The following is a 22,799-nucleotide window of genomic DNA, read 5'->3' as shown; positions in this document are numbered from 1 at the left end:
AGAAAAAGAATCAGGGGAAACATATTATTTATAAACTGATAAACTGACTAATTCTGATGTGGAATAACTGAGGGGAAAAATCAAACATAATTCAAAATTTAGCTTTAATTTTCTAGGATGTAGGAGAGTTCTTCTGTTTTATCCAAGCTCAGCTGCATAAAACTTTAAACACAACACTTCCGTGATTTCTTTTATATCTATATATGTATATACATCAACTGGCTATTTATAATATAGCTTAAAGTTTTTTGCAAATATTTGGAAATGGAAAGGAAAGAACTTGCAACTTGATTTTGAAGATTTACTTTTTCTCATGGTCATTAGTAAGGTTGGTCTTTATGGTTCACTCTGTATTATTTTATGAATTATATCCACAAAGTTTAGCTTGCTTTTAATGTGGACTCATGTAATTGCAATCACCTTGAAAATCCCACTCCTGGGCATAAAGGGAAGCAAGAACTCTCTTGGATGGGGCTTTAGCATCAGCTCCATGACAAGTGCTCAGCTTTACCAGAAGACATCATTAAATATGATACAACTAAGCAAGACCATCGTCCAGTGTCTTTTCCTGACATTTGCCAGTAAAAGCCAATCTTACCTTTGGGCTGCAGATCTTCTCCATCTATCAGGTCCCACTTCACAAAGTGCAGGACCAAGAATCTATGGTCAGCTGCCTAAGTGGTCATCACATGTGCCTCTAGCAGCCTAGTGAAATCCTCCTCTGACTGCAGGGCAGCTCAGATAAACAGTGGGATCCCTTACCAGTTGTTTTATGTTGTATCTGGGTATATGAGTCCTTCAGAATTACTAAGTATATGATAAAAGATAACTTTGCATGGCCAATTTGCATTAAGTATGGACTTCCAAGGTCCAGATCTAGTAAAGTCATTTATAACTTGTCCACAAATTCAATCTGATAACTGTTGTAGAAAATCATCCCTTTGAGAAGGCTTTTTTATGTCAGGAATTTCAAAATAGATCCATAAACTCCATATGTTTTTTAAGACTGGCAATGGGAGTGCAATGAAACAAGGATGCAAGGAAGCAAGATGTCAGCAGGATCAACCAGTCAGCATTTTTTCCTCCATGTAGCAACACATAGGTTGCATGTAATCAGGATTAGGTTGAATGCTTAAGGAGGATTATACACCCATTTTAAATGAGAAATTGGTACTTTTGCTGATTCTTTAATCCTGATCTTAAATATCTGTGTCAGAAAGGATCCAGATTTCTGAAAAATCCAGACAAATTCTATTTTTTGCATAAGAAATATCTTGACAATATTGATTATATGCTGCACTTAATGATCTTCTTTGCCATACTATTTCACTCAGCTACAAGTGTCATTAAAAAGCTAATACACACTTGCTCAATATGATCAACGCTAAGAAGCTGAATTTAACAAAAGAATTATTAAGGTATTCCATCTCTCATCTAACTGATAGGTATTTTATTATATGGTGTATTATTTCATAAAAAAAAAATAGCTACCCCCCCCCCCCCCAATTTAATATTTTTTGGTAAGAATTCCTTATTGAATAGAGAAGTTATTTTATTACTTATCTAGTAATAAAATAACTGAATAAAAGATGAAGATGGTTTTGAGATCTTTGCATAATTTCCCAAAATATACATTCAAGCTTTAATTAATTTCTCTACTCACAAACTGAATTTTAGACCCGCACTACATTTCATCAGGGAAAATATCTCTTGTATGGTTTGTATGAGCACTTGAATTTAGATATTTATTTTTAACCATAGAGAGTTTGCTGGAATCCAGACCAAAAGAGTCGCTACTGTAAAAGAAATTTCTTACCTCTGATGGATGCCCAGCTCTAATAAAAGTACAAAGTGGATCAAAAGCTCCTGTTCCACAGGCCAGAAGATGCGTTCTGTTGTATCGATGAAGAACACGGATGTAATTTGCACATTCATCCTAGTTATGATAAAAAATAAATATAGGAAAATATTAGCTTTTTTTTAAAAAAAGGTTTGTGTTGTTTTGATTTTATAGTTTTATTTTATTATCTTGAGTGCCCTTATATGAAATTTTCTGTTAAATTTCTGTTAAATGTAACATCTTAGTTCTCCCACTTCATGCCAGTACCTCAGTGCCACTGATTTCATGGACGGACACTTTTGACATGGAAAAAAGCAAGTTTAGAGCACTGATTTATCACCATTTATTTTAGACACTTAACCAGTTAGGATTTACAAAGTTATAAAACACACTTTTCCACTTCTTTAATCACAGAGATATTTTGCAAATCTTTTAATATTTGTTTTACTAAGCATTATTGGATGCCCTAGACATTAGACTCAGAGCATGAGATGTGAATAGTCAGCAAATGGCTTCTCTGTCAAGTTAAATAAACTTTATCTAAGGAAAAATAACACTTTTTTTCTTACATTTATCCATAAGACCACTTCACCATTTATTTCCTGTATAATTAATTGCTAATCAATATTTTCTAATATTGTATAACCTCATACTCTATCTGTTCCTATTGTTCAAACCCTCCTTTGAAGAAGAAATTATTTATTCCCCCCAGTCCCCTCTGGGACTCATTAGTGTATTTGCAGCTTCATAAATATTACAATTAAAAAAAATTTCAAACATCCCTTTGAGATGTGGTGTCATTCATTATCCTTCCTCTGCTAAACTAGAGATGGAGACAGTAAGATAAAAGTATCCATTGATTTTGGTACTCCTGGGACATGGTTTTACAGAGTATTTAACATTTTGCAATGTTTTCTATGTTTGGAGCAAAATTCCTATTCATTTCCATTTGCCGCTCAACATTTCTGTAACTCAGACCCTGGATTTTTAGCCAGTCACACTAAGTTTAAGAAGACAATTACGGTGGGATTTTAGCTAACTTCATCTATTCTAAAGCTTAGACATGTAATTTATGCTGCTCTTCTAGGCTTTTTCAATAGGCGATGAAGAATGCCAGACATCTCCAAAGGGCAATTAATTCTATCCTAAAATGGATGTGTAAAAGAGAGTGGAGGAATTCCCTTTTTTAAAATTGGCTGTCTTTCACTGGTGACTACTCTAGTTTTCAGAGTGCTATGTTTATCTGAGATCAGTCCTGGGTCTTATTAACCATCTGCCAGAAGCCATTGTCACAGAGATGAGTCTGAGGCAGGGCTGCGGGCAGAATTCAGCTCTTGCAAATCCACATTGGGTTCAAAACTAAGAAACCATCTTTCTTCAAATCCTTGTGTCATTCAGTGAAAGTCTTCCAGCAGCTCCAGCAAATAAATAAGGATCATAAGGAAAAATTCTCCTTTGTTACACGATTCTCCTTAACTGTTCACCTTGAAGGTACATCATGCTAACTGAAAGAAGGGGGTAACCTACACAGGCAGGTAACCTTTTTGCAATTAAATATTATGTATATGCAAAGGACAAATCAACCATGCAATATCTTACTTTTGGAATTTCTTAATTCCTAACTAATTTATTCCTTTTTCAAAAGTAAATGAAAAAAACAGAGGTTTTTCTTCACATGGCATCCACATGGTTTCTCACCTGGACAAAATTTTTCAGACCCGAAAACACCCTGCTCCTTGAATTGTCAGACAAATTGAGAGGAGAATGAGTTGAGATTAGTAGGGTGTGATCCTCTCTACACAGATCAGCAAACAAAGACAGAGGGCCCCACTTCGTATGTGTACTTCACAAACATTTGCTGATTGGTGGTAGCAGAATGGTAATACAGAGGAATTTTATGATGCTTTTCAGTTTTTAAATAGATGCTTTGCTGGGCACTGATGTTGTTTGTCATTCTCCCTCCCCTACAACTATGACCTTCTTTATTTACCCCCTCTGTTCTCTCTCAGTGGTGCTCTGGTCTTTTTACTCCATAGTTTCCCTTTTTACCTACATGTTTGCAGCTTTTGATCTTTGTCTCAAAAACACTGTGGATGAAGACAGTTCATAGGATTTTTTTTTTATGGGTAAAAATTACACATTTTTTCTCCCATGCGCCTTCATAGAAATGCCTGAAAATTTCTGCAGAAAAAACAGGATGAGGCAGATGTCAAATACAGAAGAAAGTCATTTCAAATGGCTAGACTTTATCATCTATAAACAACAAAAAATGGTGCTATGCTGGGAAGTGTCAGGCAACTAGGCATCACTTCTGACCCTACTAATAATATCCCCTGTATACATAACAAGGAAGGGATGCATCAGCCAAGGGAACATTAAAATAACTTTTCTTCCTACTATATTAATTAATTAAATGTTGTGGTTGTGTTTAGGAGGCTCCATAGACATTAATACATGTGTGGAATTCTATTCATTCAAAGCTTCTAGTGTGAAAGATCTAGTCATCACTACAGTATTTGATTTCTGTATCTGAACGATGTCCAATTCTGATAAAATAATTGCAAGGATCAAAAGCTTTCACACCACGGGCTAACAGGTGTGTTTCCTGGCACGCTGGACGAGAGCAGGATGATTTTTTCCTTGACTTAACCCAGGTCAGAAAAGTGTGGCCTGAGTTTAAGACGATGCACATGTTATTAAGACAAGGCTTTTCTAAGTGTCCTATCAAGTCTGTTACAAACTCTCTGAAACTGTGTGTATGACTACAATACTTGCAGTTTTACTGCTGCAGGATGAACTAATAACTTTTAAAGGTTGTAAAAGCTTGTAAAAGCAGCCTGTTCAGTTACATAGAAAGAGGTAGCAGAGAACACATGAAGTACCTCAACACCGAGGTGTTTATTACAACATTTTCAGCTCTACTTAATGTTAATTATGCCTTGAGTATCAATCTTTTGCAACGGAAAATAAAGAAAGGAACAGCATGGGAATAAGCAAAAAGGTCTGAAAGAACACTGATGAGTGATTTTTTTCTGAGACTGTACACTGTGAAAAATAACATTCAGTACTTAGAAATGGCAAAGGCAAATTTTAAGACATTATGCCATTAAGTCATTGGCTTATGGCTACAAAAATTAAGGTGAAAAGAAAAGCAATAGGAAAGTTTTTTATTCTAATTTAGATTCCTTTCAGGTTGAGCAATTTAGTTTTGAATACTAAGCATGCTAATGAAAATTACTAAGGTTTTCCTGGCATTAATTAGTCTGACTCATTCACAAAGTCCCGTATATAATTAGGTCTCAGGTGAGGATTAAATATTGTTTGGTATTACAGTATTTCCAGACTTCACAATTTTAGGATCTTTTTCTTAAAGATTTTAGTTTTGGAGTCTTGTGATTATTGAAAAATTCTGTGGTTTTCTTAAAAAAAAAACACAAAAAACCCCCACCAAAATTTCACAGTCCAGAGAGATGTGGGAAACATGAACTTCTTTAAATGATCACATTCATTATAATGCGAATTTGAAGACTTATAATAACAAAATAGATTGTAAAAGATTTTGATTTTTAGGGAATCTTGTAAGTGTGAGAGGTATATCTTTACATTACATTGGAATAACTGTATCTATTTCTGTATTTATTTAACCCAAAGGATATTGTCAAAGCATCAGAAAATAAATCGCATCATGTTGTGGCGAAGGAAAGATGACAGAGCTTTAACTAATAACAGTCTATGCTGAGATGTGGTATTAAATAAAGCTCAGAGACTTTAGGTTTTGCATTCATTTAATATGACCACAAACCCTGGATAATGTAGAACACCACTGCCGACAAAAGACACCTGAAATTCTCAAGGCTATAAAAGCATCCATAAAAATGCAATGAACTTTTAAGACACATCAAAAAGGATCAGTTCTAGGCTGGGTGAGTGTAAGGAACAAAGTATCATGTATTTATTATTATAATTTATTATTATTATTATCATCATTTAGTATTATCGTCCATTATTATTATTATTATTATTATTATTATTATTATTATTATTGTTGTTGTTGTTGTTGTTGTTACTGTTGTTATTATTACTGTTGTTATTAGTAATATTATTGATGATTATGATGATAATTATTAATTTCCAATCTGGTTCACTGATTCCTTTGTTGTGGACAGTTGTCATGCTTGTACTTCCACCAGAACCTTTATAGCTTCCTGATCTTCACTGGGTCTATGTTGTGGCTATCATCAAGGCTGCCTGTTTGCTGTTTCTGAGAAAACCTCCTATGTGCCTTTCTGCGTCCTACATTCCTGTCACTGTCACTGTAAAACTATCATCATTTTCAAATCCTTTGGTACAGTGTAAGCTCTCTCAGCGGTGGGATTTATTAGGTGTTGTACTTGCTGTTTGTTTATGAGGTGCAGATAATGAGCTTGGTGCACTGCAAAATTAGAGAGCTCCCATCCAGAAGAACTTCCATCCTGTGGTGCGAATGATATCAGCTGCTGTGTGTCAGTGAGCTTTCAGGTTTTTCCCTGGGAGCTGATTACAGCCAAGACACTGAATCATAAGAATAAAACAGTTTTGGGGCTCATTAAAACAGAATATTTGTATTAATATACCATAAAAACTTTAGGGCAAAACAATTTAGAATATATTTTGTAATTACTAATAATTTAACTGCTTTTCTGGAACTATTCTAGAGAATGTGTATTTTAAAGATAAATCAGAATGTGATAAAGTTTGAAAGGAAAATTTATTATATATGTATGAAAAGAAGGGGAAATAGAAATGGTGATGGAGAATTAATAAGGTACCTGCTTTGATATCACCAGGAAAAGAATTAGGAGATGGTTCAGATTATCGAAAGTGCTTATTGTCTATTTGTGAGCTGGTTTGAAAACAAATTAAACTAATAATTTATTGTGGTCACAGTAGTTTACATGTTTTTTAAGCTGCAACACTTAGAATCATATCTGTGCTTTCATCTCTCTGAAGTTTAGGGATGCCTGAATCCTTGTTCTGGACCAGCCACTGGTATAATAAAGTATATTTGATTTGTAATTAATGATACTTACAGCATCTCTTCCTTTAATTATGCATTCTTCTGCCTGCAGAGGTGTACTAGGCCAATGGATCTGAGGAAAAATGAAAACAAACACAGAAATTAATTCAATCAGCAATCTGATTGTCTCCATCCAGCTTTCCCTCTACTTTTCATGTGAAAGACTCATAGAACTGAATCACAGAACTATAGAAGAGTCCAGGTTGGAAGGGACCTCAAAAGATCATCTGGTCCAACCTTTCATGGGAAAGGGAGCCTAGATGAGATTATCTAGCATTCTGTCCTATCATATCTTTAAAACATCCAGTGACAGAGGCTCCACCATGTCCCTGGGGAGGCTGTTTCAGTAATTGATTGTTATCACTGTAAAAAAATTCCTTGATAATCTCCTAGTGCAACTTGTACCTGTTGCCCCTTGTCGTCTTCTTGCGGTTCCTTGTGAAGAGAGAGCTTCTGTCCTCATTGTAGCTGCCCTGAAAGTACTGGAATACTGTGATGAGTTCCCGTGAACCTTCTCATCTCCAAGCAGAAAAAACCAGATTCCTTCAGTCTTGCCTTGTAAGGCACATTTTTCAGCATTTTGATCATCTTTGTAGCCCTCCTTTGGACCCTTCCCTATTTATCCACAACTTTATTAAATTCTGGGGACCAGCACCAGCCACAGTATGCCAGGTGAGGGCTGACAAGCGCTGAATGGGATGATCATGTCTATATATCTGCAAGTAATGCCCCTGCAGGTGCAGCCCAGGACCCAATTTGCCTTCACTGGTGCAGCGGTGCACTGATGACTAGTGTCCAGTTTGTCCACCGAGACCCCTGGGTCCCATCCAGCAAGGCAGCTCCCCAGCCACAGAGATCCCAGCCTGTACTGGGCTCTTTGGTTATGTTGTCCCAGGTGCCAGACTTAGAACTTGTCTTTATACTTGACTCATCATAATATATACACACTTTTCATGGTATGTTATAAAGTTTAATCAAGTTTCTGTTAGCATTTGGACATTTTTAAAGTAACATATTCCAGTTTTAGTTTTAAATAGCTATAAAAGTTTACAATGAGGTAAGGATATTTTTTTTGTTGAACTATAACTGCTTGGCTTAGGAAAACTCACCAAACTTAATACCAGTCAACAGAATTTAAAGGAAGTTAATATATGGAACATTTTATATAAATCCAGTAGAAACATCTCTGCTAAATTGTCAGTGACTTTCAACACAGAATATTAATTTTGAAGTACTGATACGCTGCTTCAAGTGACAGTAAATGTTTACAGTGAAGTTAATGAAGGTCAGCAATTAACATCATGGGAGAAGGATTGGCTCTTCACAGTCAATTACTAGAAGTGAAGCCAAATTACACATGCAAGATTTGTTTCAACTACCCACTGTATAAAATTTATGTTTCATTCCAGATGTGTGATTTGTGTAGATGAAAACAATGTTAAACAATGACTCAGCAGACTGGAATGATTACTTCATTTCTTAGAACTTTTAAAAATTAAAACAGAAACATGTTCATGTCAGTGATATCAGGCTTGGCTGAAACCAGCTAAGTATCAAAAAATTGATGTAATGATTAAGACATTTTTGTCAATACTCCACACACAAATTATTTTTCTATCTGGAAAACATATTACAGTTCTTCTGCTAGGCTTTTTTCTTCCTTTTTTTGTAATTGAGTAAACTTATTTTTCTTGAAATAATTCTAACCCAGGGAAAATCTAGGGATAAATCATAAGAAAAGTAAATTGCAAGAGAAGTGGGGATAAATTAAAATCCTAGAGGCCTAGTACTTAAATGCAGGAGGTCGGCTATATGTTATTCTTGTCAGCTTCAGCAGTATGTCAGTGTTTAGGTCTCAATGCACAAATCAGGCCACCTGTGCTGAGACACCATCTAAATACTACAAGGGACCTAAAATTCATTCAGAACATTTGTTTTCAGTCAGGTGGTCTTATAGTCATCTGTGTATGAACTCTCATCGAGTCTTCCCATTGCTGCTGGGTAGTCTGGGGAGGTACCTGGACTCTGCTGAACTCCCATGAGGGCACTCATCCAGTCCCCTGGTCAGACCATTCCTGGTTCGTTCAGTGCAAAATTCAGGGTCCGCAGTCATTTATTTTACTCACTGGTTAAGGTTAAACAGACAAAAGTCTGTCCTTAACTCGAAAGCCTAGAAGATAGGGGATATGAACTCTAGGATCTCCTGAGCCTAAAAGTTTGAAGTCACAGCCCCTGCTTCCCAAAGAAATGTTCTAACTAGCAGGCTAAAGTGGGGACTTTTGCTCATATAAGGTGTAGGTGGCTTCTAAGAACACAGAAACCACAGAGGGAATAAAACACTTGACTCTGTAACCTAATATTAAATACATTGTGTGTAGGTGATTATTTTTGCATTTGGATACTTAGTCCCAGTGCTATTGAAAATATTTTATATGCTCATTTTCCACTTAAGACATACTGAATCAAATGCATACACAGAATCGAGAAAAAAAGCCAAAGAGGTAACCCAATGCCCCTGCTTTGCCTGGAATGTTGAAGAAAAGCTGCAGTGTAAGTAATAAGGATTTGGACCTTAGCACAGTTATGGAATGAATCATAGAGTCATAGAATTTGGGGTTTAGTCATGGAGTTTGGGTTGGAAGAGACCTTTAAAGATCAACAAGTTCCTACCCCTCTGCCAGGAGCAGGGACACCTTTTGTCAGATCAGGTTACTCAAAACCCCATCCAGCCTGACCTTGAAAAATCCCAATGACAGGACAGCCGAAACTTCTCTGGGCAACCTGTTCCACTGTCCCACCAGCTTTATCATAAAAATTTTCTTTTTTATATCTAATCTAAATCTGCCCTCTTTCAGTTTAAAATCTTTGTCTCTTGTCCTGTCATTACAGGCCCTGCTAAAAAGTCTCTCTTTTTCTTATAAGCCCCATTCACAAATTATTGAAAGGCCATAATAAGGTGTCTCCAGAGCTGAAAAACACCAACTCTCTGAGTCTTTCTTCATAAAAGAAGTGTTCCAGCTCTGACTATTTTTATGACCTTCCTCTGGACCCCCTCTAACAGGTCTGTGTCTTTATACTGGAGACCCCAGGGCTGGGTGCAGTGCTCCAGGCAGGGTCTCATGACAGCAGAGCGAAGGGGCAGAATCACCTCCCTCAACCTGCTGGCTACGCTTCTTGTGATGCAGCACAGCATATGGTTGGCTTTCTGGGCTGCAAGTGCACGTTGCCAGCTCATTGTCTACTTTTTTGTCCACCAAGATCCCCAAGTCCTTCTCTGCAGGGCTGCTCTCAATGCATTCATCCCCAAGTCTGCACTGATGCTGGTAATTGCCCCAACCCAAGTGCAGGACCTTGCACCTGGCTTTACTGGACCCCATGAGGTTGTCATGGGCCTACTCCTCAAGCCTGACAAGGTCCCTCTGGATGGCACCCCTTTCCTCTAGTGAAACAATTTCACCGCTCAGCTTGGTGTCATCCGCAAAGTTGCTGAGGGTGCACTCAATCCCACTGTCTCTGTTGGTGGTGAAGATATTAAATAGCATTGGTCTCAGTACAGACCCCTGAGGGACACAAATTGTTACTGGTTTCCACTTGGATGTTAAGCTATTTACTGTAACTCTTTGGACATGGCCACCCAGCCAACTCCTTATCCATCTAATAATCCATCCATGAAATCCATATCTCTCTAATTTAGAGGTAAGAATGGTGTAGAGTATCATATCAAAGACCTTACAGAAGTCCAGGCAGATGATGTGTAGCTATTTCCTTTTCCACTCCATTGTAGAAGGCCACTAGTTTAGTCAGACAAGATTTGTCCTTGGTGAAGCTGTGTTGGTTGTCTCTAATGACCTCCCTGTCTTCCATAAGTTTTGATAAATCTTCCAGGAGGATCTGTTCTGTGATGTGGGGTGTGTGTACAAACCTCTTGCAGAGGAGATGGAGGGCTTTGCTCTAATCAAAAGGCTGATGTGTAACAGGAGCTACCCTCTGTCCCTTTATCTACCACTGCCACTAGGCACCTGTTTTCCAAAGTGACTCTTGCACAAATCCTTCAACCAACAAAGCCCTGGTTCTGTATGGGTTCAGCCATATGCATATTCCCTATTGGGATACGTATAATGGGACTCAGCAAAAGATGCCTAACAGAAGGAGTAAGAAAGGCAGACATCTCTGTACCTTTTCTGCAGGTTGTACAGAGGTGTAGGAATCTTGGATGCTCGTAGTGAATTGCATACCTCTAAGACAAGTTCATGTTAATTGCCTGAAGTAGAGTAGATAGGTCTGAATTATGACTTCAGTAATGTATGTGAGTCTCCTGAAGAGGATTTTCTATCCAGGAATCATTTTTTAAGACTCATAATTCTTACAAAACTTGTAAGTCTTAACATAAATGAGCACTGAGATTTTAATCTCTTCAAGATTAGTTTGGAGACTAAAAAAACCTCTGCATATCAGATTTGCTATCTTACAAAATTTCAAAATTTGATTTTACATGCTTCTTGGGTCTAAACACAGTAGTCAAAAACGTGTATAGTAAAAAATGTTCTGCAAAACAAAACTCCAATATTTTATTGTTTTTAATTTGGAAAACTTCATGAGGATTTCGGAGCTCAGTTGAAATGACTGAGAAGAGCTGCTCAGTCTGTTACAATCATTTGCAAAGAAATCTACAGTAAGTGTCTCAAGTAATATTTACCAAGGTGTATTTACTCTACTTAAATATATTTGTGTAATTATTGCTGTTTTACTTAACTAGCATAACATAAGCTGTGTTTGCATTGCATGGAAGTTCTGATATTAATTATCTGCAATGGTAGCCTTTAACCTGCCATTATTTTTCCTGATGTTTATGCTTTAGAGTTATGACAACTTCCAGCTTTAACTTTGAATTGATACTTTGCCAGGATTACAATCTTTTGGCAAGCTGTCAATAAGCATTGTTGGGAATTTTTCCTGTGCATCTGGACTGGAATAACATCACACTAACACACATTTCACTGGGCTGCATGCTTGCCATAATTATTGGCTTGGACATAATTTTCCAAAACTTTTCACCCTGCAGGTTACTGTGAAGTAAATTTTTAAATTGCTCCTTTAGTGATATTTTCTCATCTCGCACTATAACGTTATCATCCTTGAGACCTGGATGATGTAATTTTAGTGCTGTAAAAGACAGAAAACCTACTTTTAAATGCACTACTCATGGGAAAAAATGAAATTATAAGGCAGTACATACAACAGCTACTGTGCAAATTCAGATACAGGGAAAACTTTAATTGAAGCTGGAATGCTAATAAGTGTCTCCAAATAGCTTCCTTATTCAGTCACTAGCCTCAAAAAACAAGATAGTGTGTATCTAATGAAAACTAATTTCAAGAAATTACATGAGCTTTATAATGCTTCAGGGCAATTTAGACTACTCTGTAAGCTAGACTGAACTCCAGTATATGACAGAGCAATTGAGCAATTCAGCTATCCCATCCCTGGTTTAAGCCAATGAATAGTGCTTAATTAACACATAACTTGTGCTTGGCTGAAGCATAAATTCTGCAAAAATATCTGGTTACGACTGGGTACTATATACATTTGTCAACAAATTCATAACCACCTTGCCTCCTGGGAGGTAATTCCAATGGATAACCCACCTCACTGCTAAATTGTGTGCTTTGTATTTCGGTTTGAATATACATACATTCCTACCCAGTATTCAAAGGAGATACAAGCAAGCCCTGCTCTTGCAGACTTGTGTTCAGCCAGCTCTGAAGAGGAAATATAGCTAGCTTTGCTAGAAGCTGGGTATATTATAGGGGCTGTATCGTTCATTACGGCAGAGACACAAGTCTTAACCCGGAGGCATGTCATACTAGGTCAGAAACAGCCCATGGAGATCTACCTGCACAAACCGATTTACAGAAGTTGGAAGGCTTCTTTTCCGAGCAAGGCCTTCATAAGCACTTTGAACCAGAAGCTAGGAAGAAAGAATATCTGTAAGGAGTTTGTGGACAAATAGGAAGTGTAGTTTATTTTCATTCCAACAAAAGATGAAAAGTAGAAACAAAGGTCGTCCTTAGTTCTAAGAGCTATTAGATCAGCGGTGATGAACTACTGGCATTGATTCAAGCCTGCTCTTAACAAAGATCTGCTCTGGCACCAATTACAATGAAGTGAAATGCTTTTTACAATAAATTTGGCACCAGATATCAAAGAAAATTTTCTATCAGTGTGTTAGAACATTACAAGCCTTAAAGACTTTGGAACAAATCCCAAATATGTGTAAAGTTTGATTCCAAAGGTGATGTGAAAGGGAATGAGAACTTAGGGAAAGCAAAGGTCATGTGGAGGGTATCTCTGAAGCTTTGGCTTTACATCAGGTTTCAAGTACTTCTACAGCTTTAATTCTCTGTAAATATTGATATCCACATTTCATCATCTTCCTCATTCTTGCTACTATTAGTGTTAGGGCATTCTTCATGTAGAAACCAAGGTGCATGAGTAACTTGTTTCAAAAACTTAAGATATGTTAAACACTGTAAGCAAGGGTGTATTATAAGAAAGGAGAGATACAAAGAGTACAAAAAAATGTAAAGTAAGCAAAAGAAATATAATTTGACCAATGGAGAAGTGAGAATCTCTTTGTCCAAGATGACATGGAAGGTCTATGCCACAGTTGAGAGCTGAACCTGAATCTCTGGATTCCTCAGTCAATGCAAGAACAACAGTAGTAGTTTTGTTCCCTGATTTTTTTACCCCCATTTTGTGTGTATCTTGTCTTTACTGGATATGAAAAGTTGTCAAGATAATACATGCCTAAAGTAATTTTGGTAGATTTATACATAAACATCTAATAGCTTCTGTGAAAAAGCTATAATCTACACTTCAGTGTGCTGCTTTTTATTTGAAAACTGAAGGGAATTGAACCTTAAGAAAAAATGTAGCTAATTAAATGCAGATTTATAGGATGCATACCTCATATGCATCACAAGTTGAGTTTTTTGGAAATGCTGGATTACTTTGGCAGTCAATGGGTCTCAATGAAAAAGAATTTTATGTCCACTCAGCATTTGTTGTTTTTCTTTTGGGGGACTTCTAATATGCCTGCTAGAACTGAATGACTAGGTGTTTTACAGCAGAAGGGATATATCTCTAACTGGCACTGGGTTTTAGTTTGGTTTTTAGAAAGCACATTCATAGTCCAAACTGTGGAGAAAGGGATGGCAATGAAATAAAATGCATAAACTGTTTTCTAGAACACAGAAGATGAAAAAAAATTATGTGAATATGCCCCAAACTACCAACTTTATGAACCATCTCTTTTGCAGGTAGTCACCCTGGTTACCAGAGAGAGAATAAAACCCAAGAGCTTGCCTCCACTCCTATACTTTCACTAGATTGTAACTGGTGTTTTAGATTAATTAAGCTAAAGTCCTCAACGTGAAAGAAAAAGGCCAAAGGCTAACCAACACACAGTTAAAGACAGATTAATGAAGAACTTTGGTAATAATGAATCAACCAGTCGCTCAATTCCAGGAACTTCCCCCAGTGTATCTCAGTAATTAAGCTCTCATACATAACATAAATGTCTCATTCCACACTTTTGCTGCTCGCACTGTAAGATGATCAAGTTTTCCCTTTAGCTATTACTGAATGACATCTGCACCGATTGAACACTGGGAAAAGGGAAAAGTATCTTGACATTTGTATTGAAGGGAGCTAAGTCCCAGCGAGGTCATGTTTCTAAGCATGCTAAGTCAAGCTTCACTTATTCCAGTTTCTCATCTTTTGCACATCATAAAAGCAGGCAAGAAAGGCTTCCATTAGTTTGTCATACTCTGCACACAGGTCTCAAGACAGAGAGTATGGTTTCAGAGTAAATGGCTGATTTTCCATCTGACACAAGGAGAACGACAAACTTCAAGAGTGTGTTCAGACAGGTCAATGGTGGGTGGACAGAAGCATCAAGTGCTCTATCTTGTCATCTTTCCTCATAAAGATTTACTGCCAAACGGGGAAGAAGAATGGGGGGCGGGGGGAAAGCTTATTTTACAGAAACAATTGCTTCCTAAATGTTTTCATATCCCTGAGCTCTAATATCTTGTCACAGGATATTAATAAATATTATCACATGGAAAAGGAGTTAACTCATATCTCACTGTGGAGGAACAAGGCTCAGTATGTAATATTGCTCTCTGGGGAGTTAATTTGTTGATTTTTTTTCTTTTTCTTTTTAAAAAATAAATAAATTCTCGAATGGCCTCTCTGAGTATATTAATTTCCCCATATCTAGGATTGTCTTTCCCAAACATTTATAAAAAGGATAAAGTGTATTATATCTGCTTGCAGTAGTGGAACTTGCTAATTACACTTGCAGATAAGCATGGTTGCTTAGGGTAAAGTTGACCAGAGTGTTGGCATGAGAACAGTGATACTCACAACAAGGGGGCAGAAAGAAAAGAGTTTGAAACATTAGTGATCAACGCAGCATAGACATCAACAAAAATCATATTTCACCAGAGAGCTTTGTTTTGTTATTCACTTTCTCATTCATTTACTGATTTGAGAATGAATGAAATTACATCAAAACATGTTGGAAAAAAAATAAAAAGTAGGTAATGAAACCACTGAAATATTTCAAGACATTGTTTATCCACAGTCAAGATGGTTGAGAGAGGAGCAATGCTCCAACCAGCTTCCTTTGCCACTGTATGCTTCTGATCCTAGCTGCCAAGGGCAGAAGTGAGTAAGGAAGCCAAGGCTCACACCAGCTTAGACTCCAGCCTCTCCACTTCTATTACCAGTTTGCTGATCAATTTCTTCTTCTACGATGTACCGAGGTCTCTGGTAGGCTTATGACTTAAATCACCTTTCTCCCACAGACCACTGAGTAGAGTTCAAATGCCACTTTCAGGCACTACTTAATAGCACCTCTGGCTCAAACCAATGCAAAATCCAGTTTCCAAAGAAGGCTAAAAGTTAGCTGCATGGTTTGTGCTGCTGTTGAAAACTTCTTATAGTTTATGTACTAATTAATTTTTTAATTTCTTTTCTTTTTCTTTTTTTTATTTTTTCTTTTCAGCTGTAGGAAAGTCCCCCACAAATACCAGGGAGAAATTATTCCTTGATAATATAGCAGAGATACAGTAATCAGGTATGCACAAAGTGTGAGATGCTCTAAAATCTGTAAACACACTGAAAAACAGTGAGAAATAGTTATACGACCCCCAGATCTCTTTACCTAGAGTGAGACTTATGGGTTATTACTGGGGAGAAAATGGTAATTAGTGTATTTTTCTTAAATATAAACATGACCTTAAAGTTCATGCACAAAACATCCACAAAAACTCCATTATCTCATTTCCAGTCATGCAAACTGTTATTCTGTGCTACACATTATAATATGAAGGGACTAATATATATAGCTTTTTACTCCACCTCTCGGTAGTTGTCGCTGACTCGATCCAAACTGAGGGAATACAAGAGGTCTCTTCCTCCCACGAACAGTCGCTCTTGATACTCATCCAGCAGCATTATGTGAAGACCAAGATATCCAAATGGGCTACGAAAGACTGACGTCCTGTTTAAATCCCAGAGCTCTGAAATACAATCAGAGTGTGTGTGATAAATACCAAACAGCTTAGCTTCCATGGCTTCATTTTCATATCCTCCTAGGAAACTAGACAAGAAGTGTGGGACGTTAAAATGCTAATTGTATAATCTTCGAGTAAGAAAGAGACACAAAGCACCTGGGAACAATTTTTAGAACAAGCCAGCTATCCAGGACATTGTGTATGAATCTTTACATCATTTTCATGCTCAAAGTATCATGAGATGGGGAAGGGTGAAATAATTTTTCTCCTTAACATTTTCTGAAAGGGAAAAAACACTGCTTAGGACATTAACTGCAAATGGGAAAAAAATGAATGAATTGATGGAAACTGAAAAAAATTACTGGAAATTGTCTCCTTTTCTTTCCTTCAGGTATGTCAAACTGCAGCTTTTTACTGTATGCACAACGTTCTGGTTTTGGTTTTGGGGGGAACGAGGTTGCATTTTTTAAGCCCAGTGCTATCTCCACTCAGTTCACTGAAAATATTGCCTCTGACTTCAGTGAGAACAGTATGGAATCTGTGAAATGTGCATTCATAATTTTCCAAGCAGTTAGTGATTTTGTCAAGAAATACACTGACTAGGTAAGGGGAGCTGGGGCTTAGCTTCATGTGATCCAGGCTAAAGTCAAGTCCACAGTGAAAGGGAAATTAATCCTGGATAATGTTGCAGAAACTTGGAATCAGGCATCAGGAAGGAAGGAAGAGTCAAGCACAGTGGTCTTTCTGCACTCTTGAGTAGATGGTGCAGAGCACAGCCCAGCTCACAGCAGGTCAGAAAAGCTGGAAACCATTTTGCCATTGAGAAACCTCTAAAGAAGTCACTGGAGAGTAGCCTGAGACTGCCTCTGAAACAGCAGATCCAGGGCTGGGGGAAAATAACTCTGTTTCTATGTCTATATTGTGCCAAATTGCTTCATTTTGAAGAAAACTCTTGGTAAAAGCCACTAAATTAGCTTATCCTTACAGCTATACTTAAGCATAAGTTTTCCAATTGTTTGGATGTGGCCCAGAAGGTGTTGTTGGAAGAAGTGGGGTTGTCCCAGAGCTAATGAAGACAACAAATGGGCCCTCATTCTGTTTGGGGTAGAGGTTTCTGCTCATGTGCCACACCAGCAGTTATGTTCATTCATCCATGCTGCACCTTCTCAGCCAGACAGAGGCCACAGCTGATCTCCTGCAAGAGCACTGGTTCTACATGTCAGCGAAAGTCCTCACGCATCCACTTGGATGCCATGTATGCACACCATCCATATATGCTGTCATTTGCAGAAACTGATGTGCACCTTTAACCTAAGAATGCAGCCATCAATAAGTACCAATAAGGTACCCAAATAATATACCACCAAAATTCATAATCACTATTAAAAATTTTCCTTATGTTCCCCGAAAAAAATGTGTTCCAAACCAATGAGGTTTTAAATCTGTATTTGAATTTGAATTTATTTTATCCACAAAAAGATTAGCGTGATCAATTTTCTTCATGAAATACCTTACTTGCATTCCAAGTCATAGAAAAGAGAAGAAATATCTTGAGCCAAAGCAAGAAATCTAACACTCAATAAGAATATATAATTTAATCCAACAAATTGCCACAAATTCTGTTCAATTTAAATTATTGCTTAAATTGCCTGTGTGAAAACAAGGGAATTTGGTAATATGCTAAATATGTTTTGCTCCATTTCTTAGGTAGGTTTGGTTCAGATCAACAGAGGCTGAAAGCAACTAGTTTTTGAAAGCTGCTTTCCTAGATGATAAAATTTATATCAAAAGAGTCATACTAAAAATTCAGCCTCACCATTGATGTCTTTCTTGAGTGATCTTCAAAAAGAATATATTAAATAGTTGTGGAGAATAATTTTAATATCTAGGGTTTCCATAATTATTTTTTGTATCAGTAGAGATCAAATCACTTTGTACGTGGGTGTGATTGGCCTCATTTCACAAGTGGAAAAACTAAGTGACAGGAAGATCATGATGAGCAGAACAAGAGTCTTTTTTGCCTAAGTGTTGCATACTTGAGCAGTGGACATATACACATCTTTTGACAGTGATACACTCAGCACAGGATTGCGTAGCAATGAGGACATGGCACTTTCAAAACAAACTTCTCTTGCCAAGCAAATCCCACAGACTGCTGCTTCAGAAGAACATTGCTTGCTTCTGAACAGATTAGAAGTGAAATGAAAGAGGACCTAGAAATATTCTTTTGGTCCTAAATAAAGCCATTTTTTATCTGCAAGAATATAAAATATCCGATATATTTTATTTTTGAGTCAGTTTGAAGTGAAAAGAATGGCATTTTAAATTCTAGTTATGTACAAGCCACCAAAAGATACTGTGATAGCTTCCCCTGATTTATTTCCACGTTGTCCTGAAGGCAAATTTTTCATAGATGAGACAACATTTCTTTACATAGATCAGAGATATCGCTCATGTTCTCAGGGAGAACACAAGGCGAACCATCCTCTACCTAATTGTATAAACTGGTAACTACTCCTATAAGACTCATTCCCGTGAAGTACACCTGCAACACTTATTGTCTTAAATAAATTTGAGAATATTAAACACCTTTCAAGATCAGACTTGTAAAAAGAGATATTTCTAGGTGTACCTCCAGTAAAGCTATACAGGCATGTTTTTGCCGTGGGTGTGGAGACAAGCACAGAGGTGAACCTGACATCTGGAAAGGCTGGAAAACACCAAGCAGTGGGACCTGGAGAATGATTTTGTTATTGAAACACAAATGTAGCGGTATTATGTAGTTCCTTTGAAAGGTACTAAGATTTCTGGACATTGTAGATTATCTGAGATATTAGGATAGTGTAGACAAATAGGATACAGCACCTTCTGAATGCGAGGAAAATGGGTGGGATATCTGGGAGTCTAAAATGGCACCAGATGCTTGTCATTTCTAGGCAAGTTGATCTCACCATGATGTGGCTGGATGTAAATGACCCAGGTTTTGAAGCAGTACAATGTCATTCATGTAGCGCTACACCCCTTCAGAAAAGCTGGTTGGCTTTGATGGAGCACTGCAGGAAGGCAGCTGCACTGCTTCCAGACCTGAGCTGCTGCAGCCACAGGTTGCACAACCTTCACAGTCACCTAGTGAGTTGTTAGTTCATGGATTGTTGTACTTTGCAGTGTTGAGATAGCCTCAGTCATTGAAATCAAGGCCCAGTTGGGAGTGAGACACTTAAACATAAAGCTTAAGGCAACTTTTCCCCAAATCTACCCTGTTACCTTGAAGAAGCAAGGGTCACCTTGGGACTAGAGTCCTCAAGGTGTCAGGAGTTGTGCTCCTGGTCATGCCAACACCCTTCATTTGAAAAATTCGATTTAGAACATGCCTAAACTTCAGCATAATTTAAAAAGAAGTTGTTCTTCTACCTAGTACTAGCATATAATAGCTACATATATGCTGAGCACATCTAGCACATTTACAAGATCAGGTGCAACTGCAATTTTCTTTGAGAACCTGGCCAGAGAAAAAATAGTGGTGCCTAACATTTTTAAAACACCTTAGTGGCTAAATCGGTCACCTGAGCAATAACAGACATGAGTTCAATTTCCTTTTCTAAATGGATTGAAACTCAGATATTCCTTTTTCCATAAAGAGGTCTGATCACAAACTATTAGCCACTAGATTGGTAGGGAAGGATGGATGCTTTCTCCATTTCCTGTTGAAGCTGTGCAACAAAACATTCAAGCTCCAGGAAGAGTGAACAAGCAGCAGTATGACTCTAATTTAGTAGCTAAATTGCTTTTCTGAGAAAGAAGTTCGGGCTGTAGTGCTCAATGTAGTCTATGCATTTTATATTAAACAGTTAGTGGATAAACTATATAAACTGTTCCAGCACATGGCTCTTCTCTCACATGGGAGTGGGAAAAGATTTCAGCTGAGTGAAACCCTTCCTTTTATTGAGTTTCTATAGATTTCTGTGACAAACAGCCCTTTCTCTATAAGGATTTTGTGGAAAGAAATAAAAAGCAAAAGAAAAAAGAGGATGACTTGTTCAGGGAGAATATATTGTTAGTGCTCAACACACAGAAAAGAGGCAAGATCTTTCCTACTCCTATCTTCTGGTAAAAACCAAGCTTCAAGTCTCCTCCGTGTACTGATCTCCAAATTTGAGAAAATGCTATTTAGCTTTTGTACTATAGTATTTTGCCTTTTTAATCTAAAAGCTCAGCACCATAACTAAACCCACACCATTACAGTACAAATGATATTTTACTCAACAAAGGAAAGACTGCTTCAATATTTACATATCCCTATACGGCACTTACCTGTGAAAGCCTTAAAGCAAGCCTGGGCTGCTAGATTACATTTCATAAGAGAACAAATCTTATTTCTTGCTGAAGGTTTGCTATCTCTCTTCCAGAGCTTGCTGGCAAATACTCAGGCTGATCTCGCCTACCACACTTCCTCCTGAAGCACATCTACTTTGGTGAACATATTCATATTATATGCTCTCTGACAAGGTGGATTCTATTAGCCATATGTCAAGCAATGTTAATTGTATTTGTAATTGCTAATTTCTTAAACGTTTTAATGATCAGTATGCAATCCTTTCTAACTCTGAAGATTGTGTTAAAACAACAATTTCTTCTATTACCAAAAAAAAAAAATAAAAAAAATTGTCACCTTTTTATTATGTTATGTTGATATTTTTAAAATGTTGGATAACTAAAATATGCTTATGACATTAAATGCAAAAATCTCACTGCTGCTCCACAGCAGCCAGCGTACAGTAAGGCTGCATTTATAACAGGTACTCAGAAATTAAGCACACAGTAACACATAACTTTGAACCTTGAATATAAGCAAATATCACTATTATTTTTTTTCCTCATGGTATGACAAAGCTGCTGTTTCCCTGCTCTGTTTTTCATAGCACGGTATCCTCACAACTGTGCAAGTCTATTGCTTTTGCCCTTTTTTGCCCTCATAAAAATCTTTGGTTCCCCTTTTAAATTCTGGAGAAATATGGTCTCACCTCCCACACTACTTCGTGCTGCAGAACATTCTTACAGCAAAGATGTTTTCCAGATGCAGGACACTGACAAATGACTCTGGCGCTTTGAGCAGGCTGAGTACATGAGGTGGACATCTCAGAGCGGCTTTACAGGAGGGGGCAGCGACAGGGGTTGCCTCCTGTCCACATCAATAATGTAAAAGGCCCCAGATATAAAGTCTATGTAATGTGAACATCTGAATAACATCTTATGCTTCCAATTATCAGCCTAGTCCTGGAAGATAATTTTTACAGTGGAACTAGTTTTATAAGAATTTGGTGAGCCTGATGTGATTTGAGTTTGTTCAGCTTTTTGCTATATAGCTGAACAAGTGATAACCAAAATCTGCTGACATGTGACAAGAAAGGGACAGAAACAAAAAGGAGGAAACCCAAAAAAGAGACATAGAGGAGAGCTTGAAATATCTGTGATGCAGTTTGCGAAGTACAGGTTAATAGTGAGATCAGGCAATGGAAGTCTCCTTCAGTTTTAAGCCACCAGTACTTCAAGGCAGATAACCATTCAAGGGTACTTTAAAGAGTCATCCATCACAAGGGCAAAAATATAATCTTACAGGTGGCTGGATCTTTCTTACAAGGTCAAGAACTCTAACTGGCAATATTCTATATAGAATTGGTAACAGGAGGCAGAAGTTTTCTTCCCCAGGAAAAAAAATAGAGACCAAAACTCACCCCCCAAAACCTATGCTGCTGAATATGAGATAATGTGTTAGCAATTTTTACTTTCCTGTTCTCACAGCCATCAGTCATCTTTATCACTGCAAAAATAATTATGGAGTCATAATAGTGATTGCCAGGTAGTGGAGGGATACATTATCCCAGGTGAACCAGTGACCAGCTCAACCTGTCAAGCAACAGAAAATGGGACAGAGTAAACTGGCCAGAGGTGGCTGAAATCAGTGCTGCTGCATGAGATGTGCTAGCAAAATCTGAGCCAAGGACAGTAATGGCAGAATTAATTGCAAAGAGCACACTAATAAAAAAAAAATGTTGGTAGTAATAATGCTGGAAGTTGCCCCGATACTTTAAAACGCAGTTCTTTCAGTATCTTGTTTGGGGAACATGAATCAGTAGGAGATGAAAGTCTGTGAGGGAGGCTGAAGTATGAACTTTCACTGCTTGAGGTTTTATCTATGTGGCAGCCAGGCAGTGGCCTCAGAAACTTGGCAGGGTAGGAGACGGAAAGCAAAGCCTAGTAATGACAAGCAAAAACCCATTAGTCCATAAATACTCTCATGTGGTTCAGCCTCTGCTCTTAA

The 22,799-nt window shown here is 37.5% G+C and overlaps 1 protein-coding gene across 1 annotated transcript in view; it reads right to left on the bottom strand.

Annotated features, from left to right (window-relative positions):
- The window catches only part of SEMA3E (semaphorin 3E), a 145,237-nt gene that overhangs the window by 56,359 nt on the left and 66,079 nt on the right, over window positions 1-22,799 (bottom strand). The window contains exons 2-4 of the mRNA XM_056341837.1: window positions 16,326-16,486; window positions 6,910-6,969; window positions 1,817-1,936 (exon numbers count right to left, since the gene is read on the bottom strand). Of these exons, the coding sequence (XP_056197812.1) occupies window positions 1,817-1,936; window positions 6,910-6,969; window positions 16,326-16,486 (341 nt within the window). The remainder of the gene's footprint in view (window positions 1-1,816; window positions 1,937-6,909; window positions 6,970-16,325; window positions 16,487-22,799) is intronic.

This window comes from Falco biarmicus, chromosome 5 (assembly GCF_023638135.1).
Source record: "Falco biarmicus isolate bFalBia1 chromosome 5, bFalBia1.pri, whole genome shotgun sequence".
NCBI lineage: Eukaryota > Metazoa > Chordata > Aves > Falconiformes > Falconidae > Falco > Falco biarmicus.
The sequence above is the reverse complement of the archived record's forward strand: the minus strand, read 5'-3'. Positions and strand labels throughout refer to the sequence as shown.